General features: G+C 51.1%; 1 protein-coding gene across 1 annotated transcript; it reads left to right on the top strand.

Annotated features, from left to right (window-relative positions):
* The first annotated feature begins 374 nt into the window (after positions 1 to 374).
* On the top strand, positions 375 to 27,290 carry CARMIL3 (capping protein regulator and myosin 1 linker 3). Its single transcript, XM_044662260.1, has 40 exons — positions 375 to 414; positions 2,031 to 2,125; positions 2,619 to 2,669; positions 2,780 to 2,839; positions 3,427 to 3,542; positions 3,733 to 3,830; positions 7,359 to 7,429; positions 7,578 to 7,651; positions 7,905 to 7,980; positions 8,067 to 8,155; positions 9,069 to 9,163; positions 9,367 to 9,453; positions 9,750 to 9,859; positions 10,418 to 10,495; positions 11,148 to 11,224; positions 11,538 to 11,642; positions 11,726 to 11,795; positions 12,585 to 12,666; positions 12,815 to 12,911; positions 13,301 to 13,355; positions 13,453 to 13,625; positions 14,316 to 14,384; positions 14,545 to 14,638; positions 14,759 to 14,857; positions 15,159 to 15,287; positions 15,618 to 15,731; positions 17,117 to 17,292; positions 17,667 to 17,754; positions 18,018 to 18,161; positions 18,468 to 18,531; positions 18,729 to 18,937; positions 19,568 to 19,668; positions 21,045 to 21,366; positions 21,773 to 21,901; positions 22,036 to 22,102; positions 22,198 to 22,287; positions 26,244 to 26,362; positions 26,451 to 26,619; positions 26,886 to 27,011; positions 27,159 to 27,290. Exons 1-40 carry the CDS (start codon positions 375 to 377, stop codon positions 27,182 to 27,184), a joined length of 4,134 nt encoding a protein of 1,377 aa, XP_044518195.1. The 3' UTR covers positions 27,185 to 27,290.
* The last annotated feature ends 675 nt before the right edge of the window (positions 27,291 to 27,965 follow it).

The raw sequence follows: 27,965 nt of genomic DNA, 5'->3' as shown, positions 1-27,965 counted from the left end.
AGGTCTGCAGCCGACCCCAAGCACCACGGCCTCTGGGCATTGTATTAAAGAGCCCCGCGGAAGCTAGGCACGCGCCTGGACCGGCCGCTCGCTCGCAAAGACTCTGTGCGCATGCTCAGTCCGGCTCCTCGTGGGGCTGGGAGGGAGACCCGGCACCGTCGGGGGAGGAGGGAGGAGGAGGGAGGAGGACTGTTCTGCTCGCGCAGCCGCCCCTGACTGTGAGCGAGGCTCAGCGGCTGCTGCAGCGCTAGCTGCCGGGGCCCTGCCGGAGCCGAGTCTAGCATGTGCCGCGGCTCCCGGGCAGCGGCGGCGGCGGCGGCGGCGGCGGCAGCGGCAGCGGCAGCGGCGGCTCCTCTGCAGCAGCAGCAGCCGCCATGGCCAAGCCCAGCGCGGAGCTCACCCGCGAGCTGCAAGGTACGAGGGCGGGCGCTGCGGGCTCAGGAAAAGCCCCGTCCTGGAGCATCCCCGTCCCGGTGCATTTCTCTCCCCAGTACATCCCTGCCCCGGGTACATCCCATCCCGCGTGCATCCCTCTCTTCCATGCATCCCAGTTCTGGTGCAACCCGCTGCTCCATGCATTCCGCTCCTCCATGCATTGCAACCCCAGTGCATCGCTGTTTCCAGTGCATCCTCTCCTCCCTGCCTCCCATCTTCCCTCCTCCCCGACCGACCGACCGGTGTTTCACCCCAGTCTGTACCTCCTTATCCCCGGGCCGCCCAGCCCCGCCCCTCCCCTCCGTGACAGGTGCAGCTCCTTGCGTTCCCCTATTGGGCCCATCCAGAGCTCTGGTCGTTGACCAGTCCCTCGGTCCATCCCTGGGGTTTTCTAGCTTTAAAATTCCCCCTTCTCAGCCGCCCCGGGCCGGGTCCGCCCGGGCAGATAGAGGGAGCTGCCCCTGGTGCTGACCGCTGCGTCTACCTCTACATCCTTCGCTCTGCCCCACCCGGGCTCCAGTAGAGCCCCTGGGATCGGTGTGGGAGGGGGCAATGCCGGGGCGGAGAGGGTCGTAGACGAGAAAGCAGAAAAGAGACACGGTTCTAGAATTAAATTCTACTTCCTCAGCGACCACAGTGCCCACCACCAATTTCCTGTCCACTGCCCTTCCCCCACATGAAGCCCTTCCTTGTGAGTATGATTTCCCAGATTGCCCCCAAAGTGAAGAGCACTCTTCCGTCCCATCCCTCAACCCTCTGGATCACCGGCCCAAGGATAGGACAAGTACTGGGAGATCCAACCAGGGTCATGTATACCTCTGGCAAAACACTGAAGGCTAACCCAAACCGGAAGACATAGAGACCCACCGTACACATACACACGCTCTCCCACCTACACACGCACACAGAGCTGAAAGGCATGGGACTTGAATGTGCACTCACACGGGCACTGCCTTACTCTGTAGCTTTCTCTATGGAGTAACCCAAACTGATTTCCTTTTTTTGTATCTCTCCATAATATTTCCCTAGCACATACTCATACCCACCACCCACTGTCAAGCAGTCACACTGACACCTTCAGTTAACATGCACTGGTGCTAACACAAATGTGAAGCAGTGGCTGTATCCTCATACCAAACCAGTCCTAGGGACACACTACCCCCTCATACACACAGAGTAACATTGACTCATTGTTGTATGCCATGAATACTGTTTAACACGGGTTGGAAAAAGCTTCACACCCTCAGAAGTGCACAGACACACACACACCCACACACAGTGACATAGTCTCACTCTTTCTCTCTCTCACACACACATACACACAAGCACACATATATGAACCCCTCAAGGATCTCCAGTTGCCTAAGTTTGCTGGGAGATTCAGGCCTTTCCTGATGACACCAAAGAAAAGAGTTACTCAGGGAAGGAGCCAGTTCTTTGCCCTCCTCTGTCTCTGGAGTTTCCTGTCTCAGTTCTTCTTTCTGTCTTTCCCTCTCACCTGCTGCCTTTGTCTTTGCTTCATTTTTTCTGAGAGCCCAACGGAGGGGGACATGTGCCACTCCAAGCAGCACTCACACCCCATCTCTTTCCTACAGAAAGCATCCGGAGGTGCCTGAGTCGAGGAGCTGTGCACCAACAGCATCGGGTGAAACTGGAGACCAAGCCCAAGAAGTATGAAGACCGAGTGCTGGTGAGAGGGCAAGGCTGGCTGCACAGGGTCCAGGGTGGGTGAGGAAGGATCAGGGACAGGACTGAGGGCAAAAAGACTAAACTTACATTTAATAATAACAAGAATCTCCACCTTCCTCTCTGCTACCAGAATTGTCCTAGAATTTCTGTAAGTCTACAGTAGACAATAAACCTATATCCCAGACTTTTACTCAGTTACAAAAAGCAGCTCTTGTATCCATTTGTGCAGTAGCCCACAGAATACTAAATATAAAATAAAAGCAATATCATATCAACTTGCCCAGGAGTGTTTCTACCTGAACTCCATAGACAAAGATCAGAAGAAAAAGATTAGTTTAGAAGATGAAAGGAAAAAGACTAGTTCAAATAATGACAATGATAATAAAGGAAATGGGGAGCTGGAGCTCATGAGAATTGAGGGAGACCAGAAACTCAGGGAGGATTGTAGGGGTAGCTTCCTTCAACAAACTAACCCTCTCTTCTCTCCTTTCTAGGCTCTGACTGCCTGGAGACTTCATCTCTTCCCTCTAAAAGTCCCAGCTAAGGTGAGTTGGAAGAGCTGAGCAGAATAGGGCCATATCCCAAAGCTCTCCTTCTATACCAGCCCATATCTTTGACCTGAACTGAGCTGCATCCATCCTTCCCCCCATCCCAGGTGGAGAGCTCTTTCAATGTCCTAGAGATCCGAACCTTTAGCACCCTCAACCAGAACCAGGTAAGAGCAGGGAATTAAATTCACTGGGACTGTGGAAGCATAAGGGGTTTTTTTGTTACCTTTAGTATTCAAATAGGCAGTAGACATTTTCTAAGCACTTACAATGTACAAGGCACTGTGCTAAACTCTAAGAATACAAAGAAAAGCAAAAACACAGTGCCCAGCCTTGAAGACCCCCAATCTAATGGGGGAAGACAACATGCCAGCCACCTTGTATTTGCCACATAAAATGTATTTGCACAGCATAGTGTGTCATCCCAGAGGGAAGGTGCTGTCAGTGGGAGAGCCTGAGAGAATCATCTTACAGAAAGTAGAATTTGACCTGAGCCTTGAAAGACACTTGGGAGAAGGGAGAGCATTATACCCATGGGGGACAGTCAGTGAAAAGGAGCCAGGAGATGGAGCATCGCATTTGTATAGTATGTAGAGGGAAGTAAGGTGTAAAAAGAAGAACTGGCCAGGTTGTGAAGGGCTTTAAAATCCAACAGAGGAGTTTCTATTTGATCCCGGAGATCCTGAAGTGCAAAGCAGGGTGCCCTGAGGTGGGAGCTGAGTTTGAGCACCTGCCACCGTGTCTCTCTCCCCAGATCCTGGTGGAGACAGAGCGTGGTACGGTGAGCATGAGATTACCATCAGCAGAGAGCGTGGAGCAGGTGACCCGGCATGTGAGCACAGCGCTAGCCAAGGTCTGCCCAGGCCCTGGGTGAGTCACAACTCCAAGAAGGCTCCCATGCTCTCAGGACAAAGCGGAGGGATTTGGATCACAGGGAAAAGTGGGAATGGGAGACATCTTTCCTACCTGATGTCTATTTGGGATTCTAAAGCTGGGGTTTGGAAGGAATTAAAGGAAACTCTCTCAACCCCCTTCTGGGCTGTGCACATCATTTTCCCAGGTGCCTGATCCGGCGTGGAAACCCTGAGACCCCTGAGGGGCCCCGGGACACATCCCCCAACTCTGAGACCTCCACGTCCACCACCCACAGTGTCTGTGGTGAGCATGAGATGCCCTTTCCCTTCCCCCATCCAAAGAGACACTGACCCTAAATCCAGCTTTGTCCCTGATCTTAGCCATCCCAGCCCATCCCTGGCAGCAGTACAACTGCTGAAATGCCCTACATGCAGGGCCCAAAGATGAGGAGGCTCCATCACTCACTGCCCTTGAGGGGTCGGCAGTTTATAATTGTAGCTCATTATTATGGAGCACGTTACAGAATAATTTTCTTATAACAAGCAGCTTCTTCTATGACTCAACAAATATTTGTTAAGGGCCTACATGATGCTACGCTATTGTTCAGTCTTTTTTTCAGTCGTGTTTGATTCTTCTTTACCCAATTTGAAGTTTTCTTGGCAAAGAAAGTGGAGTCGTTTTCCATTTCTTTCTCCAGTTCATTTGACAGAGGAGGAAACTGAGGCCAACAGGATTAAGTAATTTTCCCAGGGTCACACAGCTAGAGTCTGAGGCTAGATATGACCTCAGGAAGAGATGTCTTCCTGACTCCCAGGCCATCACTCTATCAACTCCACCACACTATGTTTAATGCTAGGAATAAAAAGACAAAAATCAAAGAGTATCGGCCTTCAGGGAGTTTACATTCTATTGATGTAATGGAAAAGAATGAGGAGAGACTTAAGCTAGCTTCCTGACTGATGTGTATTTCCTGTGAGTTGCTAGGCAAATAATTTACCTTCATACAAGCCTCAATTTCTTTATCTAAAAAATTAGAATCATAATAACAATAGAACCTACTTTGTGAAAGGCAGCATATCAGAATAGATAGAGCCATCCTTAGATTCAAGAAGACCTAAGATCAAGGTTTGATTCTGAGACATGTGATTGAGAATAAGTCAGTTAATCTCTCAGTGCCCCAGATGACTTTAAGACTATAAGGCATTCAGTTAATAATCATTTATTAAGGGGCAGCTGGGTGGCACAGTGGATAGAGCACCAGGTTGGAATCAAGAAAGCCCAAGTTCTTATATGGCCTCAGACACTTACTAGCTATGTGGACCAGAGCAAGTCATTTAACCCTGATTGCCTAGTCCCTGCCGCTCTTCTGTCTTAGAACTAAGACAGAAGGTAAGGATTTTAAAAATAATGATATTATTTTTATTGTGCCAAGCACTGTACTAATTCAGGGGGATACAAAGAAAAGCAAAAGATAGAGCCTGCACTAGGGTGATGGCAGTTTTAGAAGAAAGGGGATATATTAAAGAGATTGCAAAAATGAAATTGATAGGCCTTGAGAACAGCTAAAATATGAGGAGTGAGAGAGTGAGTCAGGAGTCCAGAATGATACCTAAGTTGTGAGCCTTGAGGATGGAGGGGACGGTGGCATCTTCCACTGTAATAAAGGAGTTTGGGACAGGGAAGGGCCTTAAGGGTAAGGACTGAAGAGTTCAGCTTTGGACATCTTCAATTTAATCTACATGCAGTCTGAATCAATAAGCAGTTGGAGATGTAAGATTGGAGGTCAGCAGAGATATTGGGGCTGGATAGGTAGATCTGAGAATCATCAGCATAAAGAGATAATAGTAAGTCCATGGGAGCTGATGTGACCACCAAATTAAATAGTATGGAAGGAGAGATGGTTCAATACAAAATGCTGTAGAACACCCAATTAGCGGACATGACTTGGATAGAGAATTCCACAAAGGAGAGCTTGAGGAGTGGTCAGAAAAGTAGCAGGAGAATCAGGTAGAGAGTGGTGTCCCAAAAACCTAGAGAGAAAAGATTATTAAGGAGAGGAGGGTGATCACACGTGTCAAAGACAACAGAGAAGTCAAGAAGAATGAGGACTGAGAAAAGGCCATTCACTGGATTTGGCCCTTAGGAGATCACTGGTAAATTCTGGGAGAGCTGCTTTGGTTGAATGATGAGGCCAGAAGCCAGATTTGCAGAGAATTAAGAAGAGAGAGGAAAGGAAGTGGAGATACTTGTAGTAAATGGCCTCAAATAGTTGCCACAGGATTATCGCTACTGGGATCTAACTACACCAGTAAAATCATAGCCCTATACAAAAGCAAACAAGGGATGAGGACAAAATAATATAATGTAGAGAAAGTGCTTGGCAAGCCAATGGTAGCAACCGTTATCACTTTCACAGTCCTATGAGGTATGCAGGGAGGTACACATTTTAAAATTTAATATAAGTATTATATTAATGGCAAAGATTAAATAATTTCCCCAAGGTCACCAGCTGGAAGGTGAGGCATAGACATAAAAGTCCTGACCTTTCATAGGATTTTAGAGCTGAAAGGGGCCTTAGAAGTTATCTCATCAACACTTCATCTTAGAGAGGATTGAAACTCAGGCGTGTAGAATAGATTGCCTGCGTAGTGGGGTGTGTGGGATATTCAGAGAGGACTAGTACCCCTTTTCAGGGCTGCTCCTCCACTTTCAGTGCCCACTGATGGCTCTAAGAAGCACTAGAATGCATAGCAGCTTCACCTCAGTAAACCTGTCTCAGCAGATGGGTAGAACCATATTGAGGGTAACAACAAGCCTCAAACCCCTCAGTAAATTAGGGGGATCCTGAACATATGAAGACTTCCATCAGGGCAGAAGAGGCAGTTGAGAACAGTTTATTCCAATGACCATGAAGGCTATTGAAGTACGTGGTTGTGAAGGGCTTAGAGCTTGGTCAAACATCGAAAATGCCAAGAGCATCTCCTGCATCCTGAGCCATTGACCTGCCCAGACTTTTGTCTTGACACTGGACTTTGATGACTCTGGAAGAGAGAATGAGGCTTAACAACTTTGTGCCATTTTGGCCTCACGTAAACCTAATTTACACACGAGTCAAAACATCATTCCGTGTTATCATTGGTCCTCTTCAAGTGAAAAGAAAAGGAATGCCTAGATAGCAAAGAGGCATAGGCTGGGTACTTGCTCTATCCCTGCACTAGAGGATGGCAGCAGCAAGGGAGAGAAGAGAATTCCTGGGCTTTGGGTGAGCTCCAGGTGAGGAGCTTTCTCCATCCATAGAGGTCTGCATTTTTCTTAATATAAAATCTGTCAGAGTTGCCTTGCTCTGTCAGTATTTGCTGTTGTTCAGTCACATCTGAATCTTCATGACCCCATGGACCCCAATTGTCCATAGGGTTTTCTTGGCAAAGATACCAGAGCTTTCTACCATTTTTCTTCTCCAAAGGATTAAGATAAATAGTGATTTACCTAGGGTCACATAGCTAGTAAGTGTCCGAGGCCAGATTTGAACTCAGATCTTCCTTTCTCGGGGCCCAGCACTCTATCCACTGAGCTTCCTACGTGCATCCTCTCTTGGCATTTTTCCTGCAATTCAGAGACTGTCAGATTTGCCTAGAGCTCCCCCAGCCAGAATGTTTCAAAGTCAGGACTGGAATAAGTCTTTCTAGCTTTGAGACCAGTTGTCTGTTTTCAAACCTGTATTCAAACCCTTTCCAATTTGTATTCCAAATTCATCATTTTTTCCATGACATCACACTGCTTCTGTCCTCAACCTTGACCCCTCTGGAACCAACAAACCCCACCCCCCCAAAGGTGGCTTCTCCGAGACCTACGCAGCTCTGTGCGACTACAACGGGCTGCACTGCCGAGAGGAGGTGCAGTGGGTAAGTTGGGCTCCACGGGGTTCCAGATGTAAAAAGGAGGTTTTGGTGTATTTATGGGATCGAGGAAGGAAGAAGGAGGGAAAGGGAAAGAAACCGGGGACGCCGCTGCGACAGGAGCCAAGAGAGAGTCAGGGTCCATCTCTTTCAGGACGTGGACACAATCTACCATGCAGAGGACAACCGTGAGTTCAATCTTTTGGACTTCAGCCACTTGGAGAGCCGGTAAGCAGGTGGGGCAGCAGGGGGCGAGAATGGCCAGCCCCCATCTCTACATCCATTCCCCTTTTCCTCCTTATGCTTTGCTACTTCTCCCCGCCTGTGTCTTCTTCCTAGAAATTCAAAACCTGCCTCTACCTTGACTCCAGCATTTCCAGTTACCCCCTTCCATCCCATCCAGGCTTCCTGCAATTCTCTAATTCCCCAGCCAACTTCTCCTGCCACCTTCTCCAGCCAGTCTATCCATCTCCCCCACTAGGGACCTGGCACTGATGGTGGCAGCCCTCGCTTACAACCAGTGGTTTACCAAACTCCACTGCAAGGATCTGCGCTTGGTAGGCACCAGGATGGGCCAATAGGTGGGAGGGGAAAGGGGAAACCGTGGCTCCCAGGCCTTACCACCCCCCTCCTCCCCTTTCAGGGCTCGGAGGTTCTGGAACAGGTGCTACACACCCTGAGCAAGTCGGGGAGCCTAGAAGAGCTGGTGCTAGACAATGCTGGCCTCAAGACGTGAGTCTCCAAAGGCTGGGAACAGCTTCCTCCATGCAGGAGCACTCCCAGAGTTCTAATTCTAGAACTATGGAATGTGGGAGCTGGAGGAGTTTGTCCTCCAGTGGTGCAGCCCCCTCCCATTTTACAAATGAAGAAACTAAGGCCTGAGGAAGCTAAGTGACTGTCGGCTGGTCACCCACCTAGCTAGTGGAACTCAGATCTCCCAGTCCAGTGCTATTCCTGCTACGCTCTGGCAGCAGACTGCTCACTTGCATATGATTTGCATATAATTAATGCCAAAGTGAGTGGCTGTGTCCCTGCCCCCCTCCTTTGTGCCTAACCTTTATTGTGCCTGATTGCACTGGTTGTTTAGTCATTTTTTCAGCCATGTCTAACTCTTGGTGACCCCGTTTGGGGTTTTCTTGACAAAGATACTGTAGTGGTTTGCCATTTCCTTCTCCAGCTCATTTTACAGATGAGGAAACTGAGGCAAACAGGGTTAAGTGGTTTGCCCCGGGTCACACAGCTAGTAAGTGTCCAAGACCAGATTTGACTCAGGCTTAGGACTCTATCTGCTGCACTACCTGGCTGCCCCTGATTGCACTCTCCCAGACGTAAAAATTCCTAGTTGGGTTTTATATTGGTATGTGCAGTCTGAACTGCAGTCCTGCAAGGGACTCTGCCCAGGCTAAGTCTCCCGTGGGGCCCTGTTTCTTCCAGGATACTCAGATTTTCCAGGGTCCCTGGTGGGAACCCCTCACCCCCTGGAGGCAGGATCAGTGATCCAGCTTGTCCCAGAAGCAGCAGGGTCACCAGGAAGGTTGGGAACCAGGATCAGGGAGGTTACAGGAGAGGCCATTAGGGAAGGGGTCAGAGTGAGCTCTGAGTAATCCCAGCACAAGACAAAACCTTTCTTCTTTTTTCCCCGAAGGGACTTTGCCCAGAAACTGGCTGGGGTCTTTGGGGAGAATGGGAACTGTGTGCTACATGCCCTGACTCTATCCCACAATCCCATCGAGGACAAAGGTGAGAGTGGCTCAGCTGAAATCCTTTGAAATCCCCCAATCAGACCCTAGTCCCAGCCCAGATCCTCATTCTAACTCAGTTTGAGCCCCCATCCAACTGCTGTAACTGCTATATCCTTGATCCTAGCCCTAAATCCAAACCCAGATCCACCCTCCATCCTCCTGCATCCATTCCTCAGAGGGATCCTCTGTCTCCTCTCTTAGGTCTTCTCAGTCTAAGCCAGCAGCTCCTTTGCTTCCCCACAGGCCTCACCAAATTGTGCCTGTCTAAGACTGCCATCTCCCCTCGAGGTACTGACTCTGAGATCATTACAGGGCTGGGGGGGAGTGGGTTCCTCAAGTTACTGAGCCCCCAAGACCCCCAAGACCTTTATGAGACTATCTCAACACACCCTCTCCCAACCCCTGCTTCTTGGAGTACTAAATCTCTGGTCTCTCTGAAGAAGAAGAAAAGGAAACATGGCCACCTTTATAGTTAGGGAGGTGGCGTGAAGCTAACACTCATTTGGGGAGGATAGAGAAGGGGAAAGAGGACTGGGAAGGAAAGAGGGAAAATGTGCCTGTTGCCTACTGCCCAATGTGCCCAGGGCTCCTAGCACTGGGCCAGACCTTCGGTGCCAACCCAGCCTTTGCCAGTTCCCTACGCCACCTGGACCTGAGCAAGAACCCAGGGCTGCTCGCTACTGATGAAGCCAATGTGAGTTAAGGTCTAGCCACCCCTCCCCAAATCCTTTCCTGTTTTAATAATAATCACTCACATTGACATTTATAGATTTACAAAAGTGCCTTCCTCAAAACAATTCTGTAAGGTGGGTAGTACCAGTCATAGTTTCCCCATTTTACAAATGAGGACACAGAAGTCCAGTGAGATTAATTGGCTTGCTCCAAGTCACACAGCTATGAAATGTCATCTCTAGAACTTGAATACAGGTCTTCTGACTGGAAGGCTAGAGCTCTTTCTACCATCTCCAGACCAGAGCTCGAGGTATGCTGGGAGCTAAGACGGTGGAGTAGAGGACGCTTCACTCCCCAATCCCTCCACATACACACACAAAGAAAATAAATCTCTATGCCCAGAGCCTTCAAGGAAGAGCCTAAAGCGTCTCCCCTGCCCGCCAGAGATCCGTCACTCGCCAGACTGGCCAGAGTGCAAAGACTGACCCTCCTTTGTGCTGTGGTCCCTGGGAAAAGGGGAGCTTCTCTTCTCACTCCAACGCCCCTTACCCCTGCCTTCGCTCCTTTGCTCGTGTCCCAGGTCCTGTACAGTTTCCTGGCTCAGCCCAATGCCCTGGTCCACGTAGATCTGTCTGCGACCGACTGCGCCATTGACTTGGTGAGGGGGACAGCCCCAGAAGGGACTGGGGAAAGAGTAGAGCCAAGCGAAAGATGGGGTGGGGAAGAGGACGTGGTTGTGGGAGAGGAGACGAGGGGGCCAAGGCTAAGACATGCTACCCCAGGGTTCCCTACTCCTGGAATGAGGGGGTTAGGGAGAGACATGGGGACGCATAGAGTGAATTGTGGGGGAAGAAGACTGCAGTTTATTTTAAGGGTCCAATTAGAAGAATAAGGCATAGCAGAAACTATTTTGTAAGCATTCCAGGCTCAGCTCTGCTTCTGACTTTAGGCAACTCATTCTAACCTCTCTAGACCTCAGTTTCCTTAGCTGTAAAATGGGGGAGTTGGGCTAAGGGACCTTGTAGATCCTTCCACTTCTAAATCTGTCATTTAATGTTTGAGAGGAGACCTACAGAGAGTGGGCTGGTGGATTCAGTGGGGTTTGGGGACTGGGTGGAATCGGTGGATTAAAGATGACAGATGAAAGGATGAAAGCTGGGTTCATTTCAATGGGTGCAAGGTCTCCCAAGGTCAACTGAGATATCAAGGGAGCCCGGTAATTGGGGGGTGGGGGCGGGAAAGAGGTGAGGGGTGTTCAAGGGAATGGAAAGCAACCACAGGAACCATTCTGTCCTGTGCCCCTCTCCTAGCTGCTGGGTGCCCTGCTCCATGGCTGCTGTTCTCACTTAACCTACCTCAACCTGGCGCGCAACAGCTGCTCCCACAGGTGTCCTCTGGAATAGGGCAGGGTGAAGTCGTGGGGGTCTGATGGAGGGAAATGGTTCTTTTGGGGGTAAGCTAGTGAGACTGTGGGGGTTGGGACTATCCATGCCTCTTTGTTCCTGTCTTCTTGCCATCCCCAGCTGACTGCCTCAGTTTCCTAAGCTGCATAATAGGGATAATAATATACTTATCTCAGGGTTATTGTGAGGATCAAAGAATATAAAACTTGTAAAGAGCTTAGAACAGTGCCTGGTGTGTATATATATATATATATATGAGGTGCTTAGTAAATGCTTGTTCTTTCCCTCCCCCAGCAGGAAGGGCCGAGAGGCTCCGCCAGCCTTCAAGCAGTTTTTCAGCAGCGCTTACACACTGAGCCACGTCAACCTGTCGGCTACACGTCTGCCTCTGGAGGCCCTCAGGTTGGGGCTCTTGGCGTGGGGATCCGGAGCCCCCCTGCCTCCCGCCCCCACCCCCCTGACAGCCATTGTTCCCTCGTACACAGGGCACTCCTCCAGGGCCTCTCTCTCAACAGCCACCTCAGTGATCTTCATCTGGACCTGAGCAGCTGCGAGGTGAGCACCCCAAAGCCCCCACTGCCCACTCCCTTCTCTCTGCCCCACTTCTCAGCCATGTCCTGGGATGGATACACAGTGAGGAGCCAGAATGCCCAGATTTGACCACTGGCTCCAGGGCTTACTCACGTTGTGACTTACCTCTGACAAATCACCAGATTTCTCTGTGCCTCAGTTTCCTCATCTGTTAAATTAAAAAAAAAAAGTTTGGGCGAGCCAGCTTCTATCTCTTGCTGTGGTCCGGGAGACTTCCGTCTCCTTCCTTCTGTCTCACCCTCCGTGAATCGGTCAGCAAACCTTTATTAAGTGTCTGTGATGAGCGAGCTCTACCCCCCTCAGCATCCCAGGACTGCCTGTCTAGCCCCCTATCCTCCACCACCCCCAGCACCACCACTGGGGCCTTCCATGTGTCCGTGCCCTTTTCCTGTGGGGTCATTTCTCCGACACCATTCACTAACTCTTCCCTTGTGGCTCAGAGAGTATCAGGGTTCCCAGCAGGGGGCAGAAGCAGCCATAGCTGGGGTACTCGGCTGTGGGATCCCAGGCCAGTGTTGCTCCCAGCCTGGGGGGACAGGAAGGGCCTTGGGGCAGCTGTCCCCTACTCCCTATGATGGAGGTGACGGAGGCCCAGGCCTCACACAGTGCTCAGGGACTTTCATCTTGGTGAGGCCGGAGTGTCCTCCTCCAAGGTTGGCCCAGGCTGAGTGGAAGGACCTCGATTCTGCAGGGGGACCCCGAATGTCCCCGTTCCCTCTGTCCTCCCCCCACCCCATGCTTGTTCCTCCGCAGCTCCGGTCGGCAGGAGCCCAGGTCCTCCAGGAGCAGCTCGGGGCGGTCAGCGCCGTGGGGAGCTTGGACCTGTCGGACAATGGTGAGAGGGAGTGTGGGCCCACCGAGGCCGTGGAAGGGGCTGTCACAATGGGGGCAGAGAAATCCAAGAGGGTGAGGGCCGCCGTGGTCCCTTCAGCTGACTAGAGACGAGCCAGACACCCAATCGTCTCCTTGTGATTCTGGCCCAGGGTTCGACTCTGATCTCCTGACATTAGTGCCCGCACTTGGCAAGAACAAGTCCCTTAAGCACTTATTCTTGGGCAAGAACTTCAATGTCAAGGCTAAGTGAGTCATTCGTCCCTTCCCTTCCCCCTTCACCAGCCCGTGTGCCCACTTCTAACCCCAGTTTCTCCGGACCCCGCGGGGCCCGTGCCTCCCCCCAAGACCGGCCCCATTCTGTTTAGCCTCACCCAGTTTTATCTCCACTCCAACCCCTTTCTCACCTCCATTTCCTCCTCTCTAGCCTCCATGAAACAAGAATAGTGTCGCCTGTTTATAGAGTATTTTCTATATGTCAGATCTCACTCATTCCTCCCTTCTCCCTTTTGACATGAGTCCAGGGGTAATGGCCTCATTTTTATAGATTTGCTGCCAGCCCTACCCCCCTACCCCAGAGGGCATGATGTCTCCCTTCTCTGTCCCCCCTTACCCTCTGAGCCCTCATTGCTCTCCAGGACCTTGGAAGAAATCCTCCACAAGCTCGTGCAGCTGATTCAGGAAGAGGACTGTGTGAGTGATGGGGCCCCCTGTTATTGGGGCAGTGGGCTGGCAGGGGCCCTGAGGGGGAGAATCTGCTACCCAATCTCCCCACTGACCCCCAATACAGTCCCTGCAGTCATTGTCAGTGGCCGACTCCAGGCTGAAGCTTCGAACCAGCATTCTCATCAACGCCCTGGGCAGCAACACGTGTCTGGCCAAGGTGGATCTGAGTGGCAATGGCATGGAGGACATCGGGGCCAAGATGCTGTCCAAGGCCCTGCAGATCAACTCTTCCCTCCGGTGAAGGCCCCCACCCCTGTGCCTTCGGCACCCCACTTCTCCCTGCTGCCTTCCCATAAACCCATGTCCCAGACACCCCGGATTCTAGGGCACCTCATCCCTGAAGATGCTGACAGAGCCTTTGGAGTTTTTTTTTTGTTTGTTTTAACCTTTATCTTCTGTCCTAGAATCAGCGCTAAGTATCAGTTCCATGGAAAAGGAGCAATAAGGGCTAGGCAGTGGGGTTAAATGACTTCACCCACTAGGAAGGGTCTGAGACCAGATTTGAATCTAGGACCTCCCATCTCTAGGCCTGGCACTCTATAACAGAACCTTTTTGGATTTTTTAAACTCTTATCTTCTGTCTTAGAATCAGTGCTAAGTATCAGTTTTAAGGGAGAAGGGCAGTAAGGGCTAGGCAATGAGGGTTAAGTGACTTGCCCAGGGTCACCTAGCTAGGAAGTGTCTGAGGTCAAATTTGAACCCAGGACTTCCTGTCTCTAGGCCTGGCTCTCTATGACAGAACCTTTTCTTCCCAACCCTTAGAGAATCGGTTAGTCGGGAATAGGGAACTCCCAAAGGCTTGCAGTCTGTCCTCAATATCTACGGCTCAGCCCTCCCAGAAGCAGGATGACACCCAAACCAGGTCCCCAGAAGTAGGAATGATGAACCCGGTTCCCCACTTCCTCCTCCCCCTATCTCCTACCCCAGGACTATCTTGTGGGACCGGAACAATACTTCAGCCCTGGGTTTTCTGGATATTGCAAGGGCCCTGGAGAGGTGAGTGTGTGCTGAGCCCAGGCACCGGGGCCTCTCACTTGCTGCTCCTTTGTGGGGATCTGGGGATGGGGGTGAAGGCAGGGTCCTTGGATGGGGAGAGGGAGGAGAGGCCCGGGGTTCTAGACTTCCCACAGCGCCTCCCTCCTGGCTCTCCCCGCAGCAATCACACACTTCGCTTCATGTCCTTCCCTGTGAGCGACATCTCCCAGGCGTATCGCAATGCCCCAGAGCGCACCGAGGATGTCTGGCAGAAGGTGGGGGGGCAGGGAGGTTCCAGGAGGAAGTCGGGGCAGGGACAAGGAGGCTGGAGCAGGGTGGGCTAGAGGAGCCTACCTGCTTAGGTGGCCTCTGCCGCCCACCCCGGGCATCTCCAGATCCAATGGTGCCTTGTCCGGAACAACCACTCACAGACCTGTCCGCAGGAGCAGGCGTTCAGACTGCAGCAAGGCCTTGTCACCAGCAGTGCTGAGCAAGTAAATGCTTCTCTCTGCGGGGCCCCGAGCATGAGGGGGAGCACGAGAGAAGACAAAAGCCCAGGAGGGGATAGAGCACCCACTGAGATCCCCAGAGACCTTCAGGCTGCCCCTGTCCCAGCTTCACGCCTGCCCCATTACAGCAGAGCCCTGCAAAGTGAGAAGGACTTGCCCCAGAGGGAGGGTAGAGGCCTCCTGGTCCCCATGGAGTGGGGGGGACTAGCGGGGGTCCTGTGGCTCACTCACTCCCCCCGTCCTACCCTATGCCTCCCTGACACCCCCCTGCTGGGCCCTGGCCCAGATGCTACAGCGGCTATGCGGGCGAGTCCAGGAGGAGGTACGGGCACTGCGGTTATGCCCCCTGGAGCCAGTACAAGATGAGCTGCTCTACGCCAGAGACCTCATCAAGGATGCCAAGAACTCCCGGGCTGTGAGCAACCCTATTCTGCACTCCACACCTGGGCCTTTGCCAACTAGCACCAAGCCCCAGACAATACCGTCCACCCCTTCCCCACCGCCCTGGCTCCCAACCTCGGCCTCTTCCAGACCCCCCCCAGCCTCTCTTCCCCGCCCCAAACTGCCAGAGATGGACAGTCAAACCAAACCCCAAGGCACCATCTGGAGCCAGAAGGTCAGAGACTTTCCATCTCCCAACAATGCCCCCAGCGTTGCTCCCCTCAGAATGTTCTCTCAAGCCCAAGCACTGCTCATGGGAACGCAGCCAGTTTCTGACCTCCTAACCACATTCGCCTCCCCCTAGCTCTTCCCAAGCCTTTATGAGTTGGGCCATGTCCTAGCCAGTGATGGGCCTGTTCGGCAGAGACTGGAGTCAGTGGCCAGCGAGGTATCCAAGGCTGTGGACAAGGAGCTGCAGGTAAGAACTGAGGGAACAAAACCATCCAGGACAAAAACCCAGTCCTGAGCCTGTTGGGAGGTAGAGCAGATCCGTCACACTTGCCTAGATGACAGGAAACCCCAGCACGCACCCCAGGGGAACCCCACCATTGAACAAGAAGGTGTCCATCCAGACAACAACAAATATCAGTTGTGAGACGTGATTTCCTAAGGTCTCAGGTCTACACTGTCCACACTGTCCCTTCTGGGCTTTAGCTTCACACACACCCTTCTGAACTCTGATGTGTTTGGACGAGGAATACTCAAAAGGTCATATAGATTTAGAGCTGGAAGGGACCTTAGACATCTTCTAGTCCATCCTACCACCACCACCATCTTACAGATGAGGAGCTGAGACTCTGAAAGAGAGTCATTTGTCCATGGTCCCTTGAGTAATTAATACCAAGATTTGAACCCATATACTCTGATTCCAGAGGTATTTTTCCCATATATTATGCAGTTTTCCTCCTCCCTCTCCATCTCTGTCTCTGTCTCCCTTCCTCATTTCTCCTGACTCTCCCTTTCTCTCCCTTCTCTCCTCTCTCCCTGTCTTTCTGACACTCTCTGTCTCTGTGTCCCTCTCCTCTTCATCTCTCTCTGTCTCTGTTTCTCTCCTTCCCTTTCCCTCCTTCTTCCTCCCTCTTCCCTCTCTCCCTCCCTCCCTTTGTCCATCTGTCTTTATCTCTGTCTCTCTGACTCTGACTCTTTATCTCTCCCTCTCTTCCCCCATCTTTCTCTTTGTATCCCTCTGTCTCTCTCCCTCTCCCTCCTTCCCTCTTTCTCTATGTCTCTCTTTTTCCCTTTTTCCTCCCTCTGTCTCTCTTTCTCTGTGTCCCTCCCTCCCTCTCTTCATCTCTGTCTCTCTCTTCTTTCCCTCTTCCTGTCTGACTTTCTCCCTCCCTCTCTCTTACTCTGTCTCTTTCCCCGTGTCTCCCCCTCTATTCATCTCTCTGTCTCTTTGTCTCCTTCCCTCTCTCTCACGCTATCTCTCTTTCCCTGTGTCTCTCCCTCTATTCATCTCTTTATCTCCTTCCCTCTCTCTCACTCTGTCTTTCTTTCCCTGTGTCTCTCCCTCTATTCATCTCTCTTTGTCTCCTTCCCTCTTCTCCCTCTGTCTCTTTTTCTCTGGCCCCCCTCTTTTTATATCTCTGTCCCTCTCCCTCTTTCTTTGTTTCTCCCTCCCTCTCTCTTCCCCCTCTCACCAGCTTCTCTCTAGCCCACACATGCACAGAATATCACAATATTATGTAGTAAAAAGAGCATAGTCCTGAGATATATAAGATATATGACCATGGACGAGTTGCAGCCTATGTGAGCTGCAGTTTTCCCTCTGTGGACTCTGGCCCTCCTGTCTCCCCACCCCAGGTGATCCTGGAGTCAATGGTCAGCCTGACTCAGGAGCTGTGCCCAGTGGCGATGCGAGTGGCTGAAGGCCACAACAAGATGCTGAGCAGCGTGGCGGAGCGGGTCACTGTGCCCAGGAACTTCATCCGTGGGGCCCTGTTGGAGCAGGCAGGGCAGGATATTCAGAATAAACTGGAGTAAGCTCCTTCAGGGCCAGGGTGAGGGGCTGGGGCAAGGCCCCATTAAATAACCAGAGCGAAGTACTTAGGGGAGAGGGGGCCCTGGGCTGCTCTTAACGATGAATAATGAATGAGTAAAATCTCCATTAAAAATAATAAATCATTAACTGATTTTAATGTTCCTACCTAGGGCTGGACAGATATTCTAAAAGAATGGGCCTGGAAGTTCTAGTGCTGGGGTTAGAGCCAGGATCAGTTTGGTCTTGGCATCTCCCCCCTCCATCTACAACCAACTAATCTGACCTTTATCTCTGTGAGGGATTCGGGGCTAGAAGGGGGTCAGAGTGAGGGGAAAGAGGGTGGCTGTGCTGATCCCCCAAGTGTGTCCGCAGTGAGGTGAAGCTCTCGGTCGTCACCTACTTGACCAACTCCATTGTGGATGAGATCTTACAGGAGCTGTACCACTCCCATAAGAGCCTGGTGAGGTTCTGTGCCCTGGCGGGGGGACACCTAGGCATGCCAGCCTGACCAAAGCCTACGTCACGTCCTGGCCCTGGCCGTATCCCTGCCCTACGAGGTCCCGTTGAGGACCCCCCCTTCCCTCCCCAGACTTGCTGCCCATCAACAATTCCTCCACGAGGATCTTGGGTCGTGGACTGGTTCCTTGAGACTGACATTCAGAAAAGAACATTTCCCCAGGACAAGGAGGTCAGCCCTCTGCCCCCCATGCTTCTCCTTCTCAGGCCCGTCACCTGGCCCAGTTGAGGACCCTCTCGGAGCCCCCAGGAGGAGGAGGCCCAGGGCAAGAAGTGTCCTCCCAGGCCCGGGGCCGGGGCCGGGGCCACGACCATGAAGAGACCACCGACGATGAGCTCGGGACCAACATCGTGAGGCTTCCACAGAACCCTGTGTATCCCCGCCGTGGACTGTCCATCCCAGCCTCTTCTGCCCCCACCAGCTTTGTCTCATTCCATCTCCCTCTGGTTCCACTCCCCACCCCATGGCAGCAGCTCTAACCTCATCCCATAGCCCCGTCTTTCCCGGTCCCCGGTTTCTGCCCCTGCCCCCTAACACGCCTCAGTCTTGTGGGGAGCGGGGCGGTGGGAGGAGCTACGACGTCCCTGTGAGGAGTGGGGGGCTGTGATCGAGGTCTCCCAAGGACCCCAGGACTCTAACCCTGCCCTTCCCCTCAGGACACCATGGCCATCAAAAAACAGAAACGTTGCCGCAAGATCCGGCCCGTGTCTGCCTTCATCAGTGAGTCGCTCCCTGCCCTAAGCCGCTTCCCTTCCCGCACCCACCACCCCTGGGAGCCCTTTTCTCAAGACTGCCTCTTTCTCGGACCCCTTTTCTTTGGATCTCCACTTTGTTTTTTTATTGCTTCCCAGTTTCTTCCTTTCTCCCTAACCATTCAATCCGATTCCCCAGCCTTTCTAACACAGCTATTCCCACAGGTGGGAGTCCGCAGGACATGGAGGGCCAGCTGGGGGGGCTGGGGGTACCCCCAGGCTGGTTCTCAGCCCTAGGGGGCAATCAACCCGGCCCCAGTGGCTCCTGGGAGGGCCTGTCAGAGCTGCCCACCCATGGCTACAAACTGAGGCATCAGACACAAGGACGGCCCAGGCCCCCCAGGACCACCCCCCCAGGGCCTGGCAGGCCCAGCGTGAGTCCCTGGGAGCCTTTCAGGGGAACATGATAGTCTCTAGCAATTTAGTAACTCCAGACCTAAGCGTTCTGGCATTAAGGCCCCAAATTCCAGAGCCCCAGCCTCCCAGTTTGAGGCCCACGAGTAGTAGCCGGAGCAGAAAGTACTCATTCTAACAGAGATAAGCGTGAGCTACAAGGACCCAGAGATGGAGAACTATTGCCTAGCAGTTAGTAGAAAAAAACCAGTTGGTTTTTTTTTTTTTTCACTTGAAGCAAAAGACAAGTAGTAGAATATAGAAATACAGTAGAATACAATAGAATAGAATATAGTTGTATGGTGGAAAGAGCAGTGGATTTAGAGCCGGACCTGGGTTCGGATCCTGGCCCTGCTCCTTCCTGCTTGTGACCTGAGGCATCCCCTCATCTTTCGGGGGCCCTCGCTGGTAAAAGAAGGAAGTCGGATGAGATTATCTTTGAGGTCCCTTCCAGCTTTAGATCTAATGGCCCTACATCCCGTAAACAGGGTGGGGGTGGGCTGTGTAGACAAGCTTCCTGGTTTCTTTGGTGCCCGAGAAAGGAGGTTCCTGTGTGAAGTGGAAGGCAGGAACTCTTGTTCAAGCTAAGATGACGGTCCCTTTCCCAGCAGGCACCAGGACCTGGGACCCGACAGGAGAATGGGACAGCCACTCGCCTGGATGAGGGGCTGGAGGATTTCTTTAGTCGGAGGGTCATGGATGAAAGTTCCAGGTGTGCCCCCCATGTGGGACGGGTTAAGCTGTCCAAGCCAGGCCCGTAGGCAGCTCTGCTCTTCCGAGGCCCCCTACAGCAGTGCTTCCATGATGGGTAACCGAGACATGTTGGACTAATTTCCAAAAGTCCTAAAGCTAAAATGTGAATTCTGAGAATTATAGTCTCAGGAAGAATTTTACATTATTATACTATACATACATACATACACATACACACACACACACACAGAGAAATGAAGTATCGAAATTATAACTCAGAACTTCATCAATGGGAAGGGCAGCAGCTGGGTAGCTCAGTGGATAGGTATCTAGGCCTAGACAAGAGATCCTGGGTTCAAATTTGACTTTAGACACTTCCTCGCTGTGAGGCCCTGGGTGAGTCACTTAACCCCCATTACCTAGCCCTTACCTCTCTTCTATCTTGGAACCAATACTTACTATTGATTGTAAGGGATTAAAAAATAATAATAATAAAAGCTAATTGGCAAGAGCTAGGGCCAAGAAGAACGTGAAGCCATTTTAAAGATGTCTAGTCTAAAAGAAGTATACAATCTTTGGTAGTAAAAGTCCTGAGGATTGATTGTTAGAATGCTCCAGAACTCAGTCTCGTGGCTCTTAAGGAACCATTCCTTACAATCCTCCCAGAGCCCACATCTCTGGGATATTTCAGCTCTGTTCTCCTCCCTCCCTTTACTTTCATTCTTTATTCCCCAAGCCTTATGCACATTCCCCAGAAGGCTCTCACAAGCTTAAATGAAAAAGCCTCTACTCAGAGGCCAGAAACAGGTAGAGAGCTAAGCAGAAAGTCAGACCCAAAGCATGGGTGGCGTGTGACAGTGGAGCGGACCAGTCATGCCTAATGGTAACACCCACGAGGCACTCTGGGGAGGCCTTCAAGGTTCTCCAGGCCCTGGACTCCTGAGCAAAGCCAGTGATACTTGACTAAAAAGCCTCACGGCCGCCATTGATCAGATCATTCCCGGAGGCCTGGGCCAGCCCCACAAGGACCAGGCCCCAAACCTTGGAGCTAGCTGAGAGGAGTGTCTTGGAGAGATTACATGGGAGGAAAATGAAGCCCATGAAGAATAGTCTTTGGGAAGCTAAGAAGCCAAAGGGCCCTGGAGAGTCTCGGGTTCTCTTAAAGGTTATTCTCCAGAGAAAGTCATTCATTACAAGAGGCAAGAAACTACCCAGAGACCTTTAGGTCACCGAGAAGGAAGAACTTCCCAGCAGGAAGGATTTTCCGAGAAGGCCAGACTTGGATAAACTTTGTACATGGGAACATTTCATCTGGGAGGCACATCTCCTAGGTGGTGGGAGTTTGTTGGGTTATTAAGTCTACCCAGCCACATAGAAGTCCTCCCCTCTCTCCAGCTATCCCCGGACCTTGAGGACAGTGCGCCCAGGCCCGGGTCCTGCAGAGCCCCCGCTGCCCCCTCTCCAGAAGAAGAGACGACGAGGCCTGTTTCACTTCCGTCGCCCCCGGAGCTTCAAGGGGGAACGGGGACCGGGATCCCCCACCCCTGGGCTCCTCTTGCCCCCACCTCCTCCCCCACCCCCAACTCAGGAGAGCCCTCCTACCCCAGATCCCCCAAGCCTTGGCGATAATTCCACCCCCTGCTGGAGTCCCGAGGAGGAAAGCGGCCCCCTCCCAGGGTTGGGGGGGAGCCGGGGACCCTCCTTCCGAAGAAAGCAGGTAAGATAGAAAGTCCAACCTCTCCCTGCCCTATACACCCATTTGAGAGGTTGTTAATGGAAGAATTCCAGGGACAAAAGGGGGGGGGGGCAAATGAATAATTTCCTTTTAAGATAAAAACCAGGGACCTGCTGGGATAGAACAAAGAGCAAGTGAGGGGAGAGAGGAGAGAAGGGGAGGGAGGAGAAGAGGTAGAGAGAGAGAGAAGGAGGAAGGGAGAGAGAGAGGAAGGAAGAGGGGGGAGAGAGAAGCAGGAAGGAAGAGAAAAAGGGAGAGAAGTGGGGAGAGGGAGAGAACTCTGAGGATGCTGATGGCAGCTCCTCCTGGAAAAGTTGGAGTCTAATCCAGAATCAGTGTTGGCAACAAGGGTCTTCCTTCCTCATCTAGAGCTGGGTTCTGATTCCAGGGCATTGAAGGGGCAGAGCCAGGAGAGGGAATCCCAGTATCTGGAGTGATGCAGCCAGCAAGAGTTCATGGTATTGCCCTCCCTGGGATGGGTCGAGCCAAGGGCTGGAGCTTTGATGGGAAGCAAGAGGTAAGAGAGGAATAAGGAACTGGATGGAGGGAAGGGGAGGAATCATCTCTCTTCTTTCCCTGCAGAATTTGAGTGGTCACCCTCGTGCTGTCCCCCTTCACGTTGCCACTCCGACTCCCTAGCTCTCATTTCAGGGCACAGACACAGACCTGGAGAGCAGCGTCCAACCTTGGCAGAGACGGCGAGCTTCTGATGATGCAGGTGAAAGAAGAGTTACCACCTCCACCTTTCTTCCCCTCTCCCACACTACCCAGCCTCCTCTGACCCTGCCACTTCCTTCCCCCTCCCCGCTGCAGGGCCCGGGGCCTGGAAGCCCCCTCCACCTGCCCAGAGCACCAAGCCGAGTTTCAGCGCCATGCGTCGAGCTGAAGCTACGTGGCACATAGGTACTGGCAGCTTCCTTAGTCGGTCAGCAACATTGGCTGAGCTAGGTGCCAGCCAATGGGTTGGGGAGAAGGCCAAGAACAAAAATTCAAAAGAATTAAAAGGGGCAGCTAGGTGGCTCAATGGATTGAAAGCCAGGCCTAGAGGCGGGAGGTCCTGGGTTCAAATTTGACCTCAGACACTTCCTAGCTGTGTGACTCTGGTCAAGTCACTTGGCTCCCGTTGCCTATCTCTTACTGCTCTTCTGCCTTGGAACCAATAAACAGTATTGATTCTAAGACAGAAAATAAGAGTTTGAAAAAAAAAAAAAAGACATGCCCTTGAAGAGTTTATAGTCCATGGAGAGGAGGCGGCATGAACACACTAAAAAGACCAGGTCATTTATAAAACATCATATGCACCAAGGTGTAAACTTCTCTTTACAAAGGGGATATTATAGAACAGAGCTGTTGTCCTGTGAATTACTCATGGAGCTTTGGAGACTGAATCATAACGCATTCAGTACAACAAACAACCCCATATAGCAAGTTTTCTTTGGTCCTTATCCATGCTCTGGTCCCTATAAAGAAAACACTTGGTTGGAAGCTTTTGTATGAGAGTTGGGAGTTGGGGAGAAAGAGAGCCAGAGCCCAGCCTTTGGTCTTCCTGTGAAGATGCTTCCACACCACTGAGCACCCTTAGGTTCCCCCCCTCAGACATTTCTCCCAAACCTCCCACCTGAGCTACACCCCTCCCAAGATCTGAGAATTGGTGTAGTAAGGAAGGCAGTCCACACCTTGGTACTAGTCCCAGCTCCGTTACCCACAATGTTGTTCTTGTTTAGTCGTTCTTCTGTTCTGTCTGATTCTTTGGGACCCCATTTGGGATGTTTTTGGCAAAGATACTGGATAAAGACAAAGGATACTTGCTATTTCCTTCTCCGGCTCATCTGACAGATGAGGAAACTGAGGCAAACAGGGTTAAATGACTTGTCCAGGGTCATGCAGCTAATACGTTTCTGAGGGCAGATTTGAACCCAGGAAAGTAAGTCATCCAGGCACAGATGTTTTATCCACTGCTCCACTAACAGTGTTACCTTTGGACCATCTCTCCGGTCCTCAGGTTTCTCATCTAAGGAGACAGAAGATCTCTCATGCCCTTTCCAGTTCCAAAGTCTTATATTTCTATACTATTGGGGGAGGAAAAGTGGAGATGGAACATTCGATATTGGGAAGGTCAGAGAAGAGGGAATGGTGTGTGATATCTTCCCTCCTTCCCCTAAAAGGTTCAAAAGGCTTTTATTCATTGACTAATAACTAGTAACTTCATGGATAATGCTTCACCTTCAGCTCCTATGAGCTTGGGCATGATCCCAACAAGGTATTCATTTGAACAGAATTCCACTCTAAGAAAAGGATGCACCTGTTCTAGGGACTTCATTAAAGGAGTCAGGAAGGATGGGGTTTTTTTCTGTAATATAAATGCGACTCCATATGTGTATATATGTTTATCTCTATCTCTATATATAGGCTGAAGGGATGCAAAGCAAAGAGAGGGGCTGATCTAGTCCTGCAAACATTTAAGGGCTTACTTAAACAATCTGTGAGGCTCTGGGACAATATAGCAAGCATTTATTAAAGTGCCTTCTGTGCATAGGGTACTGTACTAGATGCAAAATTTAGAAAAAATATGGGAGCAGCTGGGTAGCTCAATGGGTTGAGAGCCAGGCCTAGAGATGGGAGGTCCTAGGTTCAAATCTGGCCTCAGACACTTCCTAGCTGGATGAACTTGGGCAAGTCACTTACCCCCTATTGCCTAGCCCTTACCACTCTTTTGCCTTGGAACCAATACATAATACATAGTACTGATTCTAAAAAAGAAGGTAAAGGTTTTTTAAAAATTAAAATTAAAAAATATGCTTGTCCTCAAAAGATTTTACAATCTTGTAAGGAGATATGATGCAAAATAAATAATAATAGAATATATACACATAATAAATAAATAATAAAAATAAACATATAATAGTATATGATAGGGGGCAGCTAGGTGGCTCAGTGGATTGAGAGCTGGGTCTAGTGATGGGAGGTCTTAGGTTCCAATCTGACCGCAGACATTTCCTAGCTGTGTGACCCCTGGACAAGTCACTTAAATTCCATTACCTTCCACTTACCACTCTTCTGCCTTAGAAGCAATATATATATATATACATACATATATATATATTTATATGAATGATAGAGATGCATTAGAATGATTCAAAACTAAATGCTATGGGTCATTTGAGAGGAAAGGTCAGAAACAACTCCAGGAGATCAGGGAAGGCTTCCTGAAGGAAGTGTCTATGGAGGCAACTGATCACTGACCACTGCCATATGTTTGATGTGCTTCTGTTGAATTCTATCAGAACATCCTTCTTTGGAGTTCCCCATTCCACCATTCCTGCCTCTTATGTGCTCCACCTCCATCAGTGCCACACAAAGAGGTTATAGCCTAGGAGGTTAGTGCTCAGAGAATCATAGACTTAGGGATAGATTTGAGAACTAGAAATCACCTAGCCTAGACCTAATGGTACACTGCTTGAAGCCAAAATACCTGGGCTCAGACATTTAGAGATTATAATTCCTCCTGCTAGACTGGAGATTCCTTGAAGGCAAAGCCTTCCTCACTAAAATTGTCTGTGTTCCCCAGATCTAGAACAGTGGACGGCAAAGACAGGTTTTGTTTTATATTGCATTTTTCTATAACTGTGAAAGTAATTTCATCTTTTTAAAACCTCAATTGTTTCATCTGTATAATGGGAAGAAAAATACTTGCCTAACTTTCCTACACATAGTAGTTATAAGAAAAAAATGCTTTAGAAGCTAGGTAAAGCTATAAAAATGTGAGTTATTAGCATCAGCATCAGCATCACCATTATTATATTATGTACCCTTCCCTCTCTCCCACAAACACAATAGTCTATTGAATAGACTAAGATGAGACCAAATTACTTCTGAGTCTATGATAGAGCTGTATTCCCAACACTCTACCTAGAGGAACAGTCTCCATCCCAGGGCTCGGATCATTTGAAAGTATTTCCAGTTAAGCATCTAAAATCAATCTTTGCACATATTTCTTGAAAGCTCCTGAGGCTGTTCTCCTTCCTTGACCTACAGCACTTGTCTTAGGACCAGGAACCTACTAAATCTACTCATAGCACATTGACACCCACTGAGGTAGAGCGAGCAAGTCCTTCCAGGAAAACCTTATCCACCCACCCCAGCCTGAAGGAAGAAAAGGGACGGGAACAATACCAGGCTATCTGTCATCAAGCTGCCCTCCCCACCACCATTGCAGCCATTCTCCATGCTCGTTCCTAGGCAGAGCATAAAGCCACTGTGGGAAGGAAGGAGGGCAGGAGAGAGAGAGAGAGAAAGAGAGAGAGAAAGAGCACCTTTCCTTGAAGCACCTTTCCACAGGCTGTAAACTGGACAGAGGCAGATATGAACAGAACTGCTTGGTGTGTGTGGTTCTAGAACCAGCAGCCTGGCCAATGGCCCATAGAATTAACAGGAGCTATTTACCTTCTTGAGGGACTCCCAGTGGTTTCCAGGCTCTCTGGCTCTTCCTTGGTAGGTTCTGGGGTTCCTGACTGGTTCTAGAGTTTGTGGCTCCAGTGGGAAGGTTATGCACGTGGCCAGTTCCCTTCCTTCCCACTGCATCCAGAATTGGCATATTCCACACAGCCTGTAAGCAGGCACAGACCCAGGATTGGGGGACTTTGGAGGCAAGGCAAGTAGCAGGATGATGCCAGGAGGAAACAGAAGGAATTGGGGGCTGGGGGGGGGGGTTGGCAAGCTAAATTCCTTAGACCATCTCTGTGTAGAACAAGTGTGGGCTTTGAGGAAGCAGCAGGAGTAAATGAATGGCTAAGGAGGAGGCAGAACTAACAGATTCTACCGGCTTCCTCTCTTCTTCCTGTACTTTCCCCACCCCCCAGCTGAGGAGAGTGCCCCCAACAACAGCCGACAGAGCCCCAGCCCAGCCCCCATCGACGGGGAGGGAGAAGAGGGGGTCTTACTAAACTCAGAGAGGGAGATTCCAGCCAGAAGCACCAAGGTATGAGATGGGAGATAGAACTAAAGGGGGACAGAAGACTGTGAGGGACCACCTTGGGGTGAATGGGGCTGACCGGTGTCCTCTGCCTCTCCAGGATCTCCTTGTAGCTCCACGGCCCCCCAAACCTATAGCTGTACCCCGGGGCCGGAGGCCTCCAGTGGAGGCAGGGAACAGAGAGGAGGCTGAGGCCCCAACTGCCACAAAGCCCAGACAGAGGCTGGGTTCTCACCGAGACCAAGAGGAACCAGAGACCCAAGGTAAAGTATGAACTTGGGAGCAATGGGATCAACTAAGAGGAGGTGGGAGGAGTTTACAAAATGATTGAGGAATATATTAAGAAGATGGAGGGCTGACTCCAACTTGGGGGGCCTGGAGGTGCCTTCCCATCTGCTCCAAGAACCTCAAACCTAAAAGAGAAGGAGGGGAGCTCTCGACTTCCAGCAGGAGGCACCAGACTAGCGTGGCCTTGAATGGTGTAGGGAATGAACCCAGTACCCCTCTGGGGTTTGAACTCTTATTTCAGGACTCCCTACCGTGGGACGAAGAGCAGCCCCTTTGAAGCCCAAGCGGACTCGGAGAGCACAGTCCTGTGACAAGCTGGAGCCCGACCGGAGCAGGCCCCCCGACCCTCCAGGTTCAGGGGGAGAGGGTGAGTGGGACATGGGAATATCCCACTGCCCCACGAGCCCTTCGCCCTCTATCCTGACCCAGTTCTGCCCCTGTGCCCACCTCTTACCTTCTCTCCCTACCCCTTCCCTCCCAGAAAACAACCCGTCCTGTGGCTTGTCTCCCACAGGAACCAGTGAACTTGGAACAGACTGATACTGCCCTCAGTGAACCTTCTCCCCCCACCCCGACCCTCCCCCTAGCCATGTGCCTAACAGAGACTCAGATGCCCCCTTCCCCCAGTATCCCCAGGCTCCTCCGACCTGACCCCACAGGGGCAGGGGAGGATAGGGGAGAGTTGAGGAGAGATCTCCTTAGCGGGAGGGGGATTGTCTCTGTCTCTTCTCCTCTGGTGGTGGGGGGAGGGAGAAGCTTTTTCTCCCTCCTCATGGGTGGGGTTGGGGGGTTGGATCTTCATCCCTCTACCCCAAGGGGGATCTCTCTTCACTTGTACAGAATAAAGAAACCAAAATGATTACCTGCCTCTGAATCTCTCTGCCACCCACTGCCCCCATCACCCTGCTGTCTCATCCCCCTCCCCACAGACACAGTCACCCCAGTTCCCAGCAGTTCCCCCAGCTTTGCAGCTGCCCAGGTCTAATCACCCATCTCCCTGCTGAGAAAAGAAATGGCAAATCAGACAGCCCCTCTCAAATGAGGGGGGGAACTTCTGGTGGAGAGGGAGAAAATGGGAAGAAGATGAGGAAATGGAAAAATGCAACACCATTACCTGGTACCCTAGCCAATAGGGGCAGGAATTATGCACCATCTGTGCCCTCCCCAGTATGGGGGTTTGACAGGAACAGAGGGAGCAGGACTGTTCAGTGACGAGCAGACCCGTGGGGCGGGGGACATATACAAAGGAAGATAGACGGGCAGAAGCTGTGCCTAATGTGTGGTCTTGAGTACACAGTTGTGGCATCCTAGTTGGGGAGGG

Source organism: Gracilinanus agilis, chromosome 2, assembly GCF_016433145.1.
Source record: "Gracilinanus agilis isolate LMUSP501 chromosome 2, AgileGrace, whole genome shotgun sequence".
In the NCBI taxonomy this organism is placed as follows: Eukaryota; Metazoa; Chordata; class Mammalia; order Didelphimorphia; family Didelphidae; genus Gracilinanus; species Gracilinanus agilis.
This window is presented reverse-complemented; position numbering and strand designations above follow the sequence as displayed.